Source organism: Suncus etruscus, chromosome 15 (genome assembly GCF_024139225.1).
Source record: "Suncus etruscus isolate mSunEtr1 chromosome 15, mSunEtr1.pri.cur, whole genome shotgun sequence".
In the NCBI taxonomy this organism is placed as follows: domain Eukaryota; kingdom Metazoa; phylum Chordata; class Mammalia; order Eulipotyphla; family Soricidae; genus Suncus; species Suncus etruscus.
Window position 1 is genome coordinate 90,825,493 of NC_064862.1, and position 18,365 is coordinate 90,843,857.

Sequence of the window (18,365 nt, forward strand, 5' to 3'; positions counted from 1 at the left end):
AGGCCCCTGAATGTTACTAAAGGTATATTGCAAATGTAATTTTGGAATACAACATGCTCTGGGGCTATTCTTAGCTCTGTTTTTGGGGTTGATATGGTACAGGGATCTTTTTTTTTTTTTTTTTTTTTTTTTTTGGTTTTTTGGGCCACACCCTGTGACGCTCAGGGGTTACTCCTGGCTATGCGCTCAGAAGTTGCTCCTGGCTTCTTGGGGGACCATATGGGACGCCGGGGGATCGAACCGCGGTCCGTCCTAGGCTAGCGCAGGCAAGGCAGGCACCTTACCTCCAGCGCCACCGCCCGGCCCAGTACAGGGATCTTAAGTGGAGTTTCTCCATGCACCACTCAATGATCAACCCAGTCCTTACATTGATTGATTCAGAAACTCCCCTGTAGCATTGTTCACACCACAATGAAGGAGGGGAGGGAGAGAGAGCTGCAGTACGGACCTGTGAGCCGAGGTCCCAAGTGTGATTCCTAGCACTACATGGTGACCTCTCAATATGCTGGGGTGAACCTGGGGTCTTCAGTACCAGGACCCTTTTCTTAGACCTGCCAGAACCACAACCATGAATTGCATTACTTTTCCTGGTCATAGCCCTGAGCTGTGCCTGTTGGATCCCCATAAGGCCACATGTTAACTAGAGTGACATCTAGACCCCAAGTATTACTGGGGATACTCCTTGCCCCCAAAAGGGAAGGACCTTTGTTTTCTGCTTTGGACCACACCTAGTAATGCTCAGGGGTTACTCCTGCCTTTGCACTCAGAAATCACTCCTGACGGTGCTCAGGGACCCTATGGGTTGCCAGGGGTCAAACCCAGATTGGCTGCTTATAAGACAAACACCCTCCCTGTGGAACTAGCATCACTCCAGCTTTTTGGTTTTTTGGTTGAGTTTTGTTTGTTTGTTTTTTGCAATCTTTGCACTGTTCAGGAGCTATTTCTGGCTCATGTCTGGGGGGGAGGGGTAGTTCCAGGAGATACTGAAGGGATCAAACTAGGCCTCCCTCCCACACAAAGCATGCATTGCAGCCTCTGTCCTCATTAGTTGTTCAGCCAATAGTTTCATCTTTCTGTGCCTCATGTCCCTGCCTTGATGGACACCCCACATGCACAGGCTCATTTTGGGAGGTAGAGGAGGCACACTCGGTGGTGCTCAGAAAACCACAAGGTACCTATGGTTGACCAGGGGGCTCCTACATGCAACAGCTTGCTTCCCAGATCTTTGAGTCACTTCCCCGGCCCTGATTCCTGTGAGCAGGAATCACTACAGTATCACGTGGCTCTGTGGAACTGGCTGGTGTGGATTCAGCCATGAACGATCACAATAGTTGAGCCTGGATAAGGGGGTTCCCTTATATTCTCCGATCCTGGCCCTGCAGCATGGTCCCTCACCACTCACGATGCAACTTTCCTAATTTCTTCTTCCAGGTCAGAGATAGTACAGGTGGGGATGAAGGCACTTCCCTCTTGTGTGGCCAATCCTGGTTCAATCCCAGCCCCGCAAGTCCCCTAACAGCTTTTTCAGGAAGGGTCCTGAACGCCATTTTGTATGGCTGAACCCCTCCCCCAAAAAACACATACCCCCCCCCAACCAATTTCTTCTTGGTTTAAAAAATGGCTCGCTCATATTAAATCCTCCTTGGTATGGTAGTTGAAGTCACAAATCCAGGGTTGACTGTTAAGCAGGAAACAGCCCTGAGTCTTCGAACCTACAGTGTGAACCCACACAGGAGTCACTGCAGGGCAGGGCTGTTCACTCCTCACTTGAGGCTCCTTTTATTTTTTTATTTTATTTTATTTTATTTTTATTATTATTATTATTATTATTTTTGGTTTTTGGGCCACACCCGGCGGTGCTCAGGGGTTACTACTGGCTGTCTGCTCAGAAATAGCTCCTAAGGTTGCTTTGTGTACTGCTAAGAAATGTTATAATGTCCTACAATCTGGGGACTTGTGGACAAAGTAATTGTACATGGGTTCTGCCTTATTTTTCTTAATGATTTTTTGACTGTAAGTTCAATATTTAGGCGTCAGCAAGGAGATTTCTTCTGAAAACTCTGTTTATGGGCGATTGTTCTTTCACTGTAACTTTACCTTGTCCTCTTTGCATCATTGTTCTCATAATTAAAATAAAAATTAAAAAAAATAGCTCCTGGCAGGCACGGGGGACCATATGGGACACCGGGATTCAAACCAACCACCTTTGGTCCTGGATCGGCTGCTTGCAAGGCAAACACCGCTGTCCTATCTCTCCCGGCCTGAGGCTCCTTTTATTTGGAGGGGGTCACACCCAGTGGGGCACAGGGCTGTGCTCAGGGATTTCTTCTAGTAGGTCTCAGGGGGACTTTATGTGGTGTGGGGTTTCAACCTGGATCCTCTGTCTACAAACCCAGCACCTGCCTTGCTGTACTATCTTGTAGATACAGCCCATGTGGCAGCTTTGGGGTCACCCGACTGTACACTATTTAATACTGATTTTGGGGGCAACAGAACCTTTTCTGTGTTTTTAGAGCTACTGGAAATCAACCCCGTTTCACCTGTGGGGCCCAATGTCCCATGTCCTTTCTTCCTTATTTCATTCCCATATTCCCAGGTCTGGAGCCTATTAGCTCAGTTTGGGAAAAAACAAAAACAAAAACAAAAAAAAAAAAACAAAAAAAAAACAACTACCCCAGCAAACCCGTCTCTCCTTCCTCTTTCTCTTGCATCTCGGTCACCGGGCAGCGGGTATCGGGGTGTCTATCACGTACCTCTGGGGCCAGGGGCCTCTGGAGTCCAAGGTCCTATCCCTCTCCCCCTGTGGATCTTATCTTCCCGGTCGTTTGCCTCTCCCCCGCCCCCGCTAACGGAACCCCCTTGCCCTCTAGGCAAACCCTCTGGTTTGGGCCGTTTAATTGATTGCAAAAGCCAGGCCGTTTGCGGGAGACCACAGAGCAAGGAGACCCCCAATCTTGGAGCGTTACGTTTGGAGGCCCCCCCAACCCCCTCTCCTCTCTGCTGCATCACCAGTGTGCAGCTCAGTGTGACCAGTCCTGGCTTCCTGTCCTCGTGTCCCTAGATCTCAGGCAGCATTTGGTGCTGGAGGACGCTATTTGGGGGGCGCTCTTCCTGGTCTCCCCGAAACTCCAGCCACTTAAGAAAGGCTCAGGGACTTAGCCCAGGGACACAGCAGCGCTCAGGCAAGCCTGTGTCGCGGCCGCAGGTGGGGCTGGCATGCAAAGGGTGTGGGGCAATGGTATGAAGTGAAGCCCCCACGATCTCAGCTGCCTGCACCCCAAAATTCTTTGCCCCATCCATAGGGGCGGGTGCTAGAGGGAGCTGGGATGCAGGCCGTGAAAGCGAGTATAGGTCCGGGTGGGGCTTCCATTAAAGCAGTGTAAACGGGACGACCGGGCTGGGACGGTGGGGAAGGGGCGAGGCCGGAGAGGGACAGAGGGGACCCCGCGTGGGTTCTTTAAACGCCCCGTTCCGGGAGCAGCGAGGCGAGGGCGAAGGCGGTCGGGGTCGGGGCCTGGTCACATGACCCGGCCGCGGGGGCTCGCAGCCCCCCCAACAACGCGTGGTCGACGCTCATTGGCTGACGTCGCAGCCAATAGAAATCGGCCATCTGGGAACCCAGCGTTCCGAGGTACAGCTCAACATGCTGAGCCCAAAGCGGTCCAATGAGAAGGGAGGTTCACGGCTAAGAACCAATGAGAGGGCTCCGAGGGCGGGAGTAGCGGCCCGACCAAGTTAGTGTGAGAAGCGGTTTGGTATAAAATAGCGCGGCGGCCGGCGGCGGCTGTCCCTACTGCAGAGCCGCTGTCGGAGGAGCGACTTAAAGGGTCCGCGCGCCGTCGCCGCCGCCCCCTCGGCCCGCCATGCTGCTGCCCGTGTCGCTGCTGCTCGGCCTCCTCGGCCTGGTGGCCGCCGAGCCGGCCGTGTACTTTAAAGAGCAGTTTCTGGACGGAGGTAACGCCTGGGCCCGGCTCGAGACCGACCGCGCCAACGACGCGCCCGGCACTCCCCACCCACCCCCGCAGCCGGGTCCGCGCGCGCTCGGGGCTACTTTGCAGCCCGGGGGGCTCCCTCGGGGGGTCCCCGGGGACGGAAGCCGCGGCGATGGGGTCCTGCGGCCGTCCCCAGGGAGCGTGGTGGGAGTTGGGCTGCGCCCGGGAATCCCTTCCTCTCCCCAAGTGTCAAACTGAGAGCTTGTGTAGGGACCCCAGAAATCGGTGGCTCTGGGCAGATCTTGGGGTTCAGGGGTGGTAGGTATGAGGGGTTGGGGGACCCCCCTTTTCCGTTACATCGCTGACATCTGCCTACCTGCTCTCTCGCTCCCCCCCCCCCACCCCCCAGATGCGTGGACCAACCGCTGGGTGGAATCCAAGCACAAGTCTGATTATGGCAAATTTGCTCTCACTTCTGGCAAGTTCTACGGTGACCAGGAAAAAGATAAAGGTGAGAGAGGAAAGAGTGAGCTTCAGGGGTGCAGGGGTCGGGGTCCTCTCCGCTCCAGGAGGATTTGCTGGAGGGAGTGGGGAGTTAGCATAGGGCGGTGGAGATCAGCCCCTGGTGACCCCGCTGTCTTCCACCCCCTTCCCAGGGTTGCAGACCAGCCAGGACGCTCGCTTCTATGCCCTGTCGTCGCGCTTCGACTCCTTCAGCAATAAGGGCAAGACCTTGGTGGTCCAGTTCACCGTGAAACATGAGCAGAACATTGACTGTGGGGGCGGCTACGTAAAGCTCTTCCCGCAAGACTTGGACCAGAAGGACATGCACGGGGACTCAGAGTACAACATCATGTTCGGTGAGGAGCCCTGGGCCGGTGCAGGGGGTTAGAGAGCCTCTTAAAACCATGGGGTGCACGGAAAGGACAGGCTCTAAGGCGTGTGCCTTGCCTGGAGCAGATCTGGGTTTGGTCTCTGGCATTGCATAGGGTTACCCCTGCCCCCAGCATGGCCAGGAGTAAGCCCTGAGCACTGTGGGGCGTGGTTCCAAAAAAAGTCCCAACTGACTCTTCTGCACTTGGAAGGATCAGATGAAGCCGGTTCCCAGTTTTGCAGAAAGAGGGAGGGCAGAAGCGTGATTGCAAGGTGCTGGGTGAGTGGCGGGAGGTTGCAGGGTGTTGACTGACGGTGGGTGTTTCAGTCTTCCCTGACTCCCACCTTCCAGGGTCCCCGAGAGTCAGCTCCCATGTGACTGACTCCTCATGGAACCTTGAGTGCCTGTGCCTAAAAACCAGGACTTCCTGGAGGAAGTGGGTTGTGACGGCCCGCCCCCTCTCTGACCTGCCTGTGCCCCCCCACCCCCAGGCCCAGATATCTGTGGTCCCGGCACCAAGAAGGTGCATGTCATCTTCAACTACAAGGGCAAGAACGTGCTGATTAACAAGGACATTCGCTGCAAGGTGTCCGGGTGGGGCTGGGCTGGGGCGTGACCAGGGAGGGGCGGGGTCAGGCTTGGGGGCGGGGTCACTCACTGCCACTGTCCCCCCCCCTCACCACGCCCCCCAGGACGATGAGTTCACGCACCTGTACACGCTGATCGTTCGCCCCGATAACACCTATGAGGTGAAGATTGACAACAACCGGGTGGAGTCCGGCTCCCTGGAGGATGATTGGGACTTCCTGCCCCCCAAGAAGATCAAGGATCCTGATGCCTCCAAGCCCGAGGGCTGGGACGAGCGCGCCAAGATTGATGACCCTACAGACTCCAAGCCAGAGGTAGGTGGATGGATGGGTTCAGGGAACGGCGGTGCCCTGTTCCCCTTGCTGTCCCAGGTCCGCCCAGTGCTCACCCTCACCACCCCCCTCTCCCACCCGAACCTCTTTAGGACTGGGACAAGCCTGAGCACATCCCTGATCCTGACGCCAAGAAGCCAGAGGACTGGGATGAGGAGATGGACGGCGAGTGGGAGCCGCCTGTGATCCAGAACCCTGAGTACAAAGTGAGTGCGGCGGTGGGTCGCTGGGGCAGCCGGCCAGGGTGTGTAGCAGAGCCAGGAGGAGCAAGACCAACTGTCGCTCACTGCCTGTCCCTCTGTCCATTGTCCTCCAGGGCGAGTGGAAGCCGAGACAGATCGATAATCCAGACTATAAGGGCGTCTGGATCCACCCAGAGATCGACAACCCCGAGTATGCACCGGATAGCAACATCTATGCCTTTGACAGCTTTGGGGTGCTGGGCCTGGACCTCTGGCAGGTGAGAGGTGCAGGGAGGAGGCAAGGCCCCAGGGGAATGTCACAGGCGACTTCACTTTTGCCTTTTGCTTGGTCCTGGACATGCTTCACCTGCATCTCCCCAAGTGGTTCTAGGGACAGGAGACAGCCGGGTGTCCCCTAGAGAAGATGTGCTTCCAGGGGCCCACTGGCTTTCTATTTGTGGGAGAATGAGCAGAACAGTGAGTCCCTATTGGACAGTTGGAAACTGAGGCATGAGGCTGAATGAAATTCCCAGTGTGTCCCATGTTGGGTGACTCAGGTCAGGCCACCTGTCACACCTGTGGGCTGGGACCCATCAGGGAGGGGGTACCCACCCTCAACACTGCTCCTCCCTTTATCACTTTATCCTGTACCCCCCAGGTGAAGTCTGGTACCATCTTTGACAACTTCCTGATTACCGATGATGAGAAATATGCCGAGAGCTTCGGGGCTGACACATGGGGTGTGACCAAGGTGAGGCCTGATTGCCGATGGGTCGGGGCAGCTGGGATGGGATTTGGGGGGCCACCAGGTCTTGAGGTTTGGGGCATTTTTCTCCCCTGCCCACAGGAAGCTGAAAAGCAAATGAAGGAAAAGCAGGATGAGGAGCAGAGGCTGAAGGAGGAGGAAGAAGATAAGAAGCGGGAGGCAGAAGAGGCAGAGAAGGAGGATGATGATGACAAGGATGAAGATGATGACGATGATGACAAGGAAGAGGAGGAGGAAGAGGAGGACACTGCTGGCCAGGCCAAGGATGAGCTGTAGGGGCCGCACAGCCGCCTCCAGGGCTGGACTGAGGCCTGAGCACTCCGCAGCGAGCCCACAGCGCCAAATAATGTCTCTATGAGACTGGAGAACTTTCGTTTTTTTTTTCCAGGCGGGTTCTGATTGGGGGTGGATTTGGGGTTAACTCCTCCCCTTCGGTCTTTTTTTTTTTTTTTTTTTTTTTTTTTACTGGTGTTCTGTCAGATCCTTTTTGGCCCCAGACCCTCCAGCTGACTTACCTCTTTCTTCATCACCTGCCCGCCTCTGCCTCTGTTCTCCCAGGTCCTTAGTTTCCTCCAGCCTGGGGGGTGTGCCCAGGGCCAGTTCTGGACCCCAGAGAAGGGCAGGAGAAAGAGGGTGGATATCCCCAGCACTGAGGAAGAATAACGGGGTTCCTAGGGCCCAAGTTCTGATTTCCCCACTTTTCCCTCTTTGACCACAACCCCCCACCCCAGGACTGGGCCACTTCTGGGTGGGGCCGTGGGTTCCAGCTCGGCTCACACCGAGAATGTAAGAACTTCAAACGAAATTTCTATTAAATTAAGTTTTGTGTCTTCTTCCTGTGTGTCCATACAGGGTGGTTGGGCATCAGGGAGGCAAAGATGGCCGGAGAGGTGAGGAATTCCTTACTGTCCCTTAGTTTTATTATGCTTTTTTAATTTGGGGCCACACTCCACGGTGCTCAGGCATTATTCCTGGCTCTGGGTATAACCCTAAAACAGTGGGCAAAGAGCCAACTGTTGACATTGCCAGGATTGCCTATAAGACAGATGAAAGATTGAGGAAGTAGAGATCCGCGTGTGAAGCCCACCCCTTAACTGTGATCCCATAGTCTTCACATACCCCTTACTGCAAGACCATGGGAGATATTTATTGGACAACAGGCTGCAGAGACCACAGACTGGTAGTCTCCAGCACTCCACTCTTGTCTGAGCACAGAGCCAGGAGTAAGCACTAAGTGCTGCCAGGTTTGGCCACAAATCCAAAAAAGTGGTAGCATAGGCAAGGGAGATAGCACAGGGCTTTTTGCCTTTCACACTGACCCGGGTTCAATCCTTGGCATCCCATATGGTCTCCCAATTCTGTCAAGAGTGATTTCTGAGCTCAGCCAGGAGTAACCCCTGAGTAGCACTGATTGTGGCCCCAAACAAAAATTTAGTAGCACAGCGAGGACAGCATTTTGATTGCTTGTTGCTGACCCAGGTTTGGTCTCCAACATCCCATATGGTCCCAGAGCACAGACAGGAGTGACTGTTGAATGCTGAGCCAGGAGTAACCTCTGAGTATTGTTTTGTACCCCAAAACAAAGTGGTAGGACTGTCCCTAAAATAGTCACCTGAAGCTGACATCTTGGTTAAGAAACAATCCCCAAGTGAGCTTGGCCTGCTCAGGAGAAAGTTGAATAGGTTAATAGGAAGTGAGGCCTGATTCGCTGGCCTTGTGTGAGGATTCTGCTTCAGTTATCAGAGGAGCAGTTGTTTTGCAGGTAGGTGGTAGATAAGATGGGAAGGTGGAGGATCCCATCCGCTAATGGCAAAAGCCCAACCTCCCCTCCAACAAACCCCCCCCAAGGCATCTGCGCCAGTTTTTGAGAACCAAATCCTGGACTCCTGCTTCTGAACTCCAAGGCTGCCTAATGGCGCTGGTGAACTATCCAGCTGGAACCCTCAGACTTCCTGAGAGAAAGTTGGACTGGAAATTTGTACATATGTCAGAAAGAACCAACTTGTGGGTGGGGATCAGGGGTCAGCATGTGCATCACAGGGTGAACAAGAAGACAGGAAGCAAGCATTGCAGGTGATTTCCCAGAATTCAGATCCCCAACCCCAATGAATGAAGCAAAGTGTCCCCCTCCCCCTTGGACACATATATGTGAATTGTTGGTGACCTTTCCATGAACCTTCCCAGTCTGGGGTCATCCCTTTGGGGAAGAACTGTTGGAGCGAATGATGGAATTCAAAGCAGAAATAATCCTGAAGCCTCATATGGAATAAGCAAAGAATGTGAACAAAGGCTTAGCTTTAATTTGGAAGAAAGGTTTGGGTGACTCTTCCTGCTGGCTCCCAGTGTTTCTGGGTGATGCTGAAGAGAGAGTCACGCAACGCTGTGTCTAAACCCCTATCTTCAGGATGCAAAAAGCACATGCCCTTGGAGCTCACCCTCCTGCCCCCAGAACAGAGATATAACGAAAAGCAATGGACAGAACCTGAGGAAAAATACGGTTCCCAACGTTACAACAAAGGACCCAAAAAGTCAGGGCGTGAACGTGAACCTAACCCTAATCCTCGGGGAGGAAGCATATGACGTCACTGCTACCAGCCGTGGCGTCACTCCAGCGCCCCACGTGACAGGAGGGCCGAGCATGCGCATGGTGTGGGGGAAAAAATAGCAACTCTCGGCCGAGCCGGCGCGGCGTAGAGTCGAATCTGCGCATGCCTGGCGCGACGGCGCGCGCATGCTCGTCGCGACTGGGGGGGGGGGGAGAGCGAAAGGGGGAAGTGAAACGAGCGAGGGTCACGTGGGCGGGCGGGCTGCGCGCGCAGCCGCTGCCCCGGAAGCGGTCGGCGCGCGGCGCGGCTGGGCGCTAAGATGGCGGCGGCGTGAGTTGCATGTTGTGAGGATCCCGGGGCCGCCGCGTCGCTCGGGCCCCGCCATGGCCGTCACCATCACGCTCAAAACGCTGCAGCAGCAGACCTTCAAGATCCGCATGGAGCTGGACGAGACGGTGCGGGCCGGGCCGGGCGGGGCGGGGAGGCCGGGATCGCGGCGGCGGGGGCGGCGCGGGCGGCCGGACGGGCAGGTCCAACCCCCGACTCCGCCTCCCTCCCGACGGGCACCGGCTCCGGCCCTCCGGCCCTGCGGGGTCCCGGGATTGGGGCGCCCGGCTGGGATGGCCCCGCGACTCTGAAGGAGCCGCAGATCTTGGCTCAAGCGTCCGCCCGTGGGCCGGGTCTCGGGGTGCGGGGAGAGCCTTGCCCCATCATCCATCGATCGGGCGTTGTCTTCGCTGCATGCAGTGCATGCAGGGCTGTGAGTCTGGGGTTCTGGCTCTTTCTCCCGGGGCTCCCCTCACCGCTTTACAGACTTGAAAACCGCGGGGATTCGGCCCCGGTATTTGAGAGCCGGGGTTCACTTTGGGTCCCCAGGTTAGCAGCGAAGAGGCCTTTTCTGGCTAGGAGAGAATAGACACCCTCCTGTCAACTTGACTTGGGGGGACCCCAGAGCGGTTGAACAGCTGGGAGGGAAGCCGCTGGCCTTCTGGCACGAGGCCCACCGGGGTTTGATCCCCTGTCGTACCCCATGATAGAGTCAGTTGTAAGCCGTGAGCTTTGCCGGGTATGGTCCAAAATCCCAAAATGGAATAAAAATAATAATAAAACCGAGTGGATTAAGAGTGCTGGTTGTTGAAGGTTTGTTTAAAAAGAATTTCAAAGCGGCCTTGGGGTTTTCCGGCCTGGCCCTCTTCTCCATTTGACGGGGCGGATGCGAGCCTGGGTATCGTTAGATCCTTTGCACCTGTCATTCCATCCAAAAATGAGGCTCAGCTCTGGAAAGGTGTGACAGTCAGTTCCCTAAGCCACCTATCTGCCGCACGTGGTAGAGGTAGAAAGGGACCATATCGGAGCCTGGGCGCCACCTCTTGGGGTCCAGAGGGATCCTTGTTAGTTTTCAGCGGCAGCCCGGCTTGGGGGTGCTCTTCTGTCTCCCCTGTATCGCTCATTATTTATACCCGGAGAAAAAGTGTCTGTTGTTTTCTGAGCTCTGCCCTCACGCGCATCTTGTTCCCTCCTTATGGGCTTCCACGGAGCAGGAGCCAGAGGGTCTTGGTGTCCCAAACCCAAGCATAAGCCTGCTGGACTCAGTCCTCGAGGGAAGCAGTTTGTGACCGGCCCATGTCCCCCACCCCCCACCCCCAGGTGAAGGTGCTGAAAGAGAAGATCGAAGCCGAGAAGGGGCGCGATGCCTTCCCGGTGGCTGGGCAGAAGCTCATCTATGCGGGCAAGATCCTGAGCGATGAGGTCCCCATCAGGGACTACCGCATCGATGAGAAGAACTTTGTGGTCGTCATGGTGACTAAGGTGAGCCCTGGCGGCGAGGGTGGGGTGGGGGCATCGGAGAGGGTGCCCGCGTGGATCCTGGGGGTGCTGCCGAGAGATTAGCCAGGGGCGGGGCGGGGCCGAGCTGGGCCTGGATGTGGGGACCAGATAGCCAGGGACAGGGACGAATGCTCCTTGCTTCTGGATGTCCCAGGCCAAAACGAGCCCCAGCACCTCGGTTCCCACGGAGGCCTCCCCGACCACTACCCCCGAGCCTGCTGCCACCAGCCCGTCAGCCCCCGCCTCCGGCATGTCCCAACCCCCGCCTGCTGCCAAGGAGGAGCAGAGCCCATCTGAGGAGTCTGTCCCCACCACCTCCCCGGAGTCAGTGTCAGGGTAAGCTGCCACCAAAGGGTGCCCACCCATCATGGCGGGGTGGGTGGCAGCCACCAGGAGCCGGGGTCCGATTTCTCTCTCTTGGATTTGCAGCTCTGTTCCCTCTTCAGGTAGCAGCGGGCGTGAGGAGGACGCAGCGTCCACGCTAGGTGGGTAGGCGGGCCTGGGTGTTGGGTGTGGGGGACCGTGGAAAAGGCAGGTTCCCCGCTGAACACGGCTCTGCCCTCCCCTCTGCAGTGACAGGCTCTGAGTATGAGACCATGCTGGCTGAGATCATGTCTATGGGCTACGAGCGGGAACGAGTGGTGGCTGCCCTCCGGGCCAGCTACAACAACCCGCATCGTGCTGTCGAGTATCTGCTCACGGTGAGGCTTGCCTGTACTGGGAGGAGGTAGGGGTGGTGTAAAAGGGGCAGGCACTCGACTAACAGCCCCCCCTCCCCACAGGGAATTCCGGGAAGTCCTGAGCCGGAAGCCGGATCTGTCCAGGAGAGCCAAGTGTCTGAGCCGCCACCAGCCACGGAACCAGGTGAGGGACCCGAGTTGCACTCACCCCCCATACTATTTCTTCATCAGCCCCCTCTGCTGCCTGACCACTACCCACTCCACCCACCTGGTCTTCCTAGCAGGAGAGAACCCCCTGGAGTTCCTGCGGGACCAGCCCCAGTTCCAGAACATGCGGCAGGTGATCCAGCAAAGCCCGGCCCTGCTACCCGCACTGCTCCAGCAGCTGGGCCAGGAGAACCCACAGCTCCTGCAGGTGGGTGCCACAGCCCCTCTGCCCTCCCAGCTGCACTTGTCCTTCCTGGTATCCTGAGGGCAGAGCAGACCTGGGTTTTCTGTTGTTATCTTTGGGATGGGGGGTGTTACTGCACCACACCCAGTGGGACTCAGATTTCAGAGCCCCTTGTGTGGCACCAGAGGTTGGACCAGAGTCAGTTGTTGTCAGAGCAAGGGACTGACATGTTTGGCATCTCTGGGAGCCTGTATATTGGGAGGGGCACACTCAGGGCTAGGGAGTCCTTGGCCTCTTTCTGCTTCCCCTTGTGAGCAGGTACTCTGGGCCCCGTATCTGCTCCCATTTCACTTGTCTGCCCATGGGTGTCCGTAGCCTTGTCTGGGCAATGTGAGTATCCATGCGTGCCCTCTAGAGGCAGGGCTACCGCCAGGCCAGAAAAATCCCCCAATTACCAGCCAGGTCTGGCTGTGTGGTTGGGCCTGGAAGCATCTTTAAGCACCTGAAGGTAGAGGGTGGAGGCCGGCTGGGGTCAGCATTCGCCCCTTGGACCTCCCCCCCAGCAAATCAGCCGGCACCAGGAGCAGTTTATCCAGATGCTGAACGAGCCACCAGGGGAACTGGCTGACCTCTCGGACACCGAGGGTGAAGGTGGTGCCATGGGCGAGGAGACTCCGCAGATGAACTACATCCAGGTGACGCCGCAGGAGAAGGAGGCCATAGAGAGGGTAAGCGGGCTGGGCTGGGCAGGGGCTGGGGGCACCCCTCCCCCACCTACCGTCGCCCACCTACTGCCTCTGCCCTCAGCTGAAGGCGCTGGGGTTCCCTGAGAGCTTGGTCGTCCAGGCCTACTTCGCCTGTGAGAAGAACGAGAACTTGGCCGCCAACTTCCTCCTGAGTCAGAACTTCGACGACGAATGAAGACGGAAACTGGGGCCCCCTGCCTGCCCTGCCCCTGCCCCACAAAAGTTTTATAAAAGAAAAGTATATATATATATATTCATGTTTATTTAAGAAGTGGAAAAAAATCAAAAACCTAAAAAAAATGAAATAGAAAGAATGAAATCTCCAACTTCCTACCCCCACATTTGGCCTCAAAAGACCCGGGCCAGACACCTGCCCGTCCTGCAGGGCGCTGGCAGCAATGCCTGTAACAGATGGGCCCCTGGCCGTCGTCCCAGCTCCCAGCAGCCAGATGGAGAAGCGGCTGCACGCGGCCCACCCTCCCCCCCAGACCCCACTCTCCCGCGGGCAGAGGGGAGTGAGAGCTCCCAGCTAACACTGAATTCTTCCATCTGGGGCAAGCATGCCCGGGCCCAGCCCTCGGTTGGGAAGGTGGGGTCCAGGCCTGCTGGGAAGGGCCCCCCACACCAGCTCCACCTCCCAGGAAGGTTTTGAAGTGAATAAATTTTAAAAACTAGCCAGTGTGTGCATGTGTCGGGGTACAGGCCCCCCCCTGCCTGCTTCAGTCCCGTCCTCTGCTCCCCCTGGTAATTGGCTAATTACTGGAGATTAATGTTGGTAAACAAGCTGCTTTCTCCTCCACCATCTGCGCCCCCATTATTCCCCGTGGCACCCCTATAGCCCGTTAGTCTGCAAAGCCGAGAATCTCCAGTGAGTCAAGAGTGGCGCACAGTTGGGGAACACCTTTTATTGGTCAGGATTGGCAGGTGTGGTGCCAGGGTCCTGGGCCTTGATCGAGGCCGTGGAGGTGCTTGAGGCCAGCGCGGCCGCCCTTGCCTCTTTCTTCTGTCTCAATTTCTCTTCCTTGAGGCGCTTGCGCTGCTGCTTCTCCATGTCCTGTAGCAGCTCCTGGAAGCGGGCGCTGCGGGGGTCCACATGGTAGCCCAGGCGCTCCTGGGCCTCTGCCTGCAGCCTTGCCCGCCGCTCCTTGTCAGCCTCTGCCTTCTCCCGCCGCTGCTGCTGCTGCCGCCGCCAGTTCTCGATCATCTGCGGCATCTGGGCCATGCGCTCGGCGATGAGTGTCTCCCTGCAGGGGTGCAGGGCGGTCAAGGCGCAGGCCCCACTCCCGTGGGGCGGACAGAATGAGGTAGATGGGCAGTGGGAGACATCACGCCTTCTGTCATCGAAGGCAGGGGAAGACCTGGCCCTTGGCTTGTCCGGGTCAAGGCCATAGGACTTGGAGGAACGGTTTCCCTGGGACTATCCCCTGCGCATCCCTTCTGTGTACCATTATGAATGCTTTCCCTGAGCCGCCAGACCCTCCATCCTACCTCCAGATCTTGGGGGCGTCAGTCATCTCCCCATTTTAAGGATCCATTCAAGCCCTGGCGGCCTGGTGTGGTTGGGCTTGGGGTCCACCTGGCTTCACTACTCCCGGTTTGCACCCTCTAAATTTACACGATTCCCTCAGTCTTTTCTTTTTGGTTTTTGGGCCACACCCGGTGATGCTCAGGGGTTACTCCTGGCTATGCGCTCAGAAGTCGCTCCTGGCTTGGGGGACCATATGGGACACCAGGGGATCGAACAGCGGTCCGTCCTAGGCTAGTGCAGGCAAGGCAGGCACCTTACCTCTAGCGCTACCACCCGGCCCCCCTCTGTCTTAAGGTGTTAAAAGAACAAGTGTTTTAGCTTCTTAGGGCACTACTAGCCTGCTCACAGTTTCCCCTTCTTGGCTGTTACTGCCTTCCCTCATGGATGGGGGGAGTTGGGAAGAACACACCCCACGACGCTTGGGGGTTACTCCTGGCTCTGCATTCAGCAATTATTCCTGGCAGTTCTGGGAGAGCGGCGGGTTCTGGGGATCAAAACCAGGTTGGCCGCTTTCCAGGCTTTCCAAGTCTGTACTACCACTCCCGCTCTCCCAGCTTAACTTTTCACCTTCCTTATGAACTCCGGGCCTTTGAACCTGATCGCGCAGGGAACTTCCTTTCTCCTCTCTCCCTCCCTCCCAAAGATCAGTGCTCGGTCCATTGGGATCAGGTGTCAGCTTTGACATCCAGCCCTTGGGCCCGAGGTGCACGCCCCTCATTGCACCGAGAATTCCTGCCTACTGGGTTTTTCTCAAGAGCTCGATCCTCGGGTGTCCCCAGCACCTGCGACCTTAGGCTGGTTCCCCCCTGATCCCCGCCAGCAGGGGCTCGGGCAAGCTTGCAGGAACTGACACCCCGAAATCTCGGGGGCGCAGCTCGCACCGCACGCACCTCTCTTGCCGCTTGCGCTGCTCCTCCAGCCGCTTGGCCCGCAGCGACTCCTGCATGGCGGCCAGGCTCGGGTGCCACTCGCGCTCCTCCGCCTCCAGCTCGCGCAGCTGCTCGGGCGACGGCCACAGCGAGCCGGCGTCCACCCCGGAGGCGGCGCCGAAGCGCGCGAACTGCTTGGCTGCGTGGCGGGGCCGCAGCTGCCAGGCCGGGGTCAGCAGGTTGTCCGGGTCCGGCCACCACGGCTTGCGCGAGCGACGCGGGGGCGGCGGCGCCCGGTACCCACGCGAGCCCGGGCGCAGGGTCACCGCCAGGCCGAGCAGGCGGCGCGCCGGACCCGTGGGCGCCGCCATCTTGGCCGTGAGGGGTCCTCGCGAGCCGGCCGGGCTGGCCACGGCGCTGCCTGCCTGCGCGCGACGCCGGGTGGGCGTGGCCGTGGGTGTGGCCACGGCGGCCTGTGCCGTAGTCCCAGCGCCCCGGGGATCTCGCTAGGCCTAGGGAGAGGGTGAGGCAAGGGTCGTTTTATTTTGATTTTTTTTTTTTTTTTTTTTTTTGGTTTTTGGACCACACCCGTTTGACGCTCAGGGGTTACTCCTGGCTATGTGCTCAGAAATCGCCCCTGGCTTGGGGGGACCATATGGGACGCCGGGGGATCGAACCGCGGTCCTTCCTTGGCTAGCGCTTGCAAGGCAGGCACCTTACCTCCAGCGCCACCTACCCGGCCCCTTATTTTGATTTTTTTAATTAATTTATTTAAAGAAAATGCATTACATAGTTGACATAACTGATAGTACATTGGTTTTAGGAAGACCCAACGGCAACATGATTTAAAAAAATAGAAAATTGAAAGAAAGACTAAAGAGATGTGGAAAGAAAGGGAAGAATATTTCTGAAAATGGGGTGGTTTTATTTTGAGGTACACCCGGAGACACTCATGGATTACTTCTGGCTCTGCGCTCAAGAATCACTCCTGGGCCTGGAGAGATAGCACAGCGACGTTTGCCTTGCAAGCAGCCAATCCAGAACCAAAGGTGGTTGGTTCGAATCCCGGTGTCCCATATGGTCCCCTGTGCCAGCCAGGAGCTATTTCTGAGCAGACAGCCAGGAGTAATTCCTGAGCACTGCCGGGTGTGGCACAAAAACAAAACAAAAACAAAAACGAAAAAAACAAAAACAAAAACAAAACAAACAAAAAAGAATCACTCCTAGGGCCCGGAGAGATAGCACAGCGGCAATCCCGGTGTCCCATAGGGTCCCCCGTGCCTGCCAAGAGCTATTTCTGAGCAGACAGCCAGGAGTAACCCCTGAGCAACGCCGGGTGTGGCCCCCCCCCAAAAAAAAAAGAAAAAAAAAAAAGAATCACTCCTGGCAGTGCTCAGGAGGACCTTATGGGATGTCGGGGATCGAACCCAGGTCGACCACATGCAAAGGCAAACACCCTCCCTAATGAACTGTCGCCCAGTTATAGATTTCTTATACATCACAGATATAATAATTATTAATTTTTTTAGTTTTTGGGTCAGATCCTGCGGCACTCAGGGATTACTCCTGGCTCTGCACTCAGAACTAGCTCCTGGCAGGCACAGGGGTACATATGGGATGCCGGAATTTGAACCACCTTCTGTTCAAATCAGCTGCATGCAAGACAAACGCCCTACTGTTGTGCTATCTCTCGGCCCCCTGATATAATTAAAAAAATTTTTAATCTTAGCAGGAGGCTATTACTGAAATAGGAATATACACTTAACTTTATATGTCTTACATGGCATTTAAGGCTGGAGAGCTAGTCTAGGCCTGAAGGTGCTTACCAACCAGTTCTGTGTTGGGTACTACATATGGTTCCCAGAGGACCTCCAGGTTCTGAGCTCCGGTACAGCCCAGAAAGAAACAAAAAAGATGGCATTTAGTTATTTTTTAATACTTTATTTAATTAGTTTTGGGTTTGGGGCTACACCTGGCAACACTCAGGAATGAGGCTCTGCACTCAGGAATGACTTCTGACAGTGCTGGGGGACCCTATGGGATGCCGAGGATGGAACCCAGATCAGCTGTGTGCAAGGCAAATGTCCTCCATACTGTGCTATCGCTCCGGCCCCCAACTTTTGTTGTCACTTAAAATGGGCAGTAATGGGCCGGAGCGATAGCACAGTGGTAGGGCATTTGCCTTGCACACAGCAGATCCAGGACAGACGGTGGTTCAAATCCTGTCATCCCATATGGTCCCCTGAACCTGCCAGAAGCGCAAAGCCAGGAGTAACCCCTGAGCGCCACCAGGTGTGGCTTCTAAAACAAAATAAATAAACAAATAAATAAAAAGTTTAAAAAAATATCTTCATTTGCTTTTGGGTCAGTGTTTAATTGGGGCACTTACTGGGGAATCACACTCTTCATTTGGTGTTCACACCAGTGCTGGTGGGGTTCATGTTGGTACTATATGCACTTCTTTTTGGAAGTTACAGAAGTGGAGCCACGCTGCTTTTGGGGACTCACACCCATTATGTGACAGCCAGATACTGCTCGTTGATGGTGCATATGAGACCCTAGGCTAGGGCCTAGGCATTTCAACTCATGACCAGGCGCTTGCTAGGGAGATGCTGATGTCTAGCCCTTGCCTCCCGAAGTGTTCCTCCCAGCCCACCATTCCCAAGCTTGACTGCTGAGCCGCCCCCAAAGATCCCCCCACCAAAGAGCAACGTCTTGCTGATCTTGCTTTTCCCAGGTGCAAAGTCGTGTGACATGGAAATGCAAATGTACAGAATCCCTGAAGCCCATTCTGGACCCCTTACTGGCCAAAGTCAGTGCAGAATGGACACTCTGTTGGCACGTTTCCACAGCTGGGCTCTTCCTGGCCCTCTTCCCATGCTGGCACATGGGAAGCTTCCCAGTCTTGCTCTGCTATTATGCCTGGAAAACCTGGGATGGGTTGCCAGAAGGTTCCACACAGAGAGGCCCACAGACTCCACACACACTCTGATTTATAGTTGCCCTTTAAGGGCTGGGGGGAACTGACTGTGGAAACAGAGACCTGTTGGGTCCATACCTGGTCTGGTATAGGTTTGCCTGGGTGTGAGAGCAGCTGGCAGATT

At 56.1% G+C, this 18,365-nt stretch overlaps 4 protein-coding genes across 4 annotated transcripts in view; 3 read left to right on the plus strand and 1 right to left on the minus strand.

Moving 5' to 3' along the window:
- The window catches only part of GCDH (glutaryl-CoA dehydrogenase), a 59,642-nt gene that overhangs the window by 23,381 nt on the left and 17,896 nt on the right, over positions 1 to 18,365 (plus strand). The window lies entirely within an intron of this gene.
- On the plus strand, positions 3,795 to 7,506 carry CALR (calreticulin). Its single transcript, XM_049788427.1, has 9 exons — positions 3,795 to 3,954; positions 4,342 to 4,443; positions 4,589 to 4,792; positions 5,298 to 5,392; positions 5,499 to 5,708; positions 5,819 to 5,932; positions 6,043 to 6,186; positions 6,567 to 6,659; positions 6,756 to 7,506. The coding sequence occupies exons 1-9, from the start codon at positions 3,864 to 3,866 to the stop codon at positions 6,948 to 6,950; spliced, it is 1,248 nt and encodes a 415-aa protein (XP_049644384.1). The 5' UTR covers positions 3,795 to 3,863; the 3' UTR covers positions 6,951 to 7,506.
- On the plus strand, positions 9,493 to 13,538 carry RAD23A (RAD23 homolog A, nucleotide excision repair protein). The gene is made up of 9 exons (XM_049788428.1): positions 9,493 to 9,675; positions 10,868 to 11,029; positions 11,202 to 11,383; positions 11,477 to 11,532; positions 11,621 to 11,748; positions 11,830 to 11,911; positions 12,009 to 12,142; positions 12,682 to 12,846; positions 12,926 to 13,538. Exons 1-9 carry the CDS (start codon positions 9,604 to 9,606, stop codon positions 13,037 to 13,039), a joined length of 1,095 nt encoding a protein of 364 aa, XP_049644385.1. The 5' UTR covers positions 9,493 to 9,603; the 3' UTR covers positions 13,040 to 13,538.
- On the minus strand, positions 13,755 to 15,671 carry GADD45GIP1 (GADD45G interacting protein 1). Its single transcript, XM_049788436.1, has 2 exons — positions 15,283 to 15,671; positions 13,755 to 14,108 (listed from the first exon to the last, which is right to left on the minus strand). The coding sequence occupies exons 1-2, from the start codon at positions 15,630 to 15,632 to the stop codon at positions 13,769 to 13,771; spliced, it is 690 nt and encodes a 229-aa protein (XP_049644393.1). The 5' UTR covers positions 15,633 to 15,671; the 3' UTR covers positions 13,755 to 13,768.

Excerpts from the sequence above, each read along its gene's own strand:
- RAD23A (XM_049788428.1), top strand. The coding sequence starts at position 9,604 with ATGGCCGTCACCATCACGCTCAAAACGCTGCAGCAGCAGACCTTCAAG. Across the intron at positions 11,384-11,476 it reads TCCCCGGAGTCAGTGTCAGG|CTCTGTTCCCTCTTCAGGTA; the intron begins GTAAGCTGCCAC and ends TTGGATTTGCAG. Across the intron at positions 11,912-12,008 it reads GCCACCAGCCACGGAACCAG|CAGGAGAGAACCCCCTGGAG; the intron begins GTGAGGGACCCG and ends TGGTCTTCCTAG.
- GADD45GIP1 (XM_049788436.1), bottom strand. The coding sequence starts at position 15,632 with ATGGCGGCGCCCACGGGTCCGGCGCGCCGCCTGCTCGGCCTGGCGGTG. Across the intron at positions 14,109-15,282 it reads CAGCGCAAGCGGCAAGAGAG|GGAGACACTCATCGCCGAGC; the intron begins GTGCGTGCGGTG and ends GCACCCCTGCAG.
- CALR (XM_049788427.1), top strand. The coding sequence starts at position 3,864 with ATGCTGCTGCCCGTGTCGCTGCTGCTCGGCCTCCTCGGCCTGGTGGCC. Across the intron at positions 3,955-4,341 it reads AGAGCAGTTTCTGGACGGAG|ATGCGTGGACCAACCGCTGG; the intron begins GTAACGCCTGGG and ends CCCACCCCCCAG. Across the intron at positions 4,793-5,297 it reads AGAGTACAACATCATGTTCG|GCCCAGATATCTGTGGTCCC; the intron begins GTGAGGAGCCCT and ends CCCCACCCCCAG.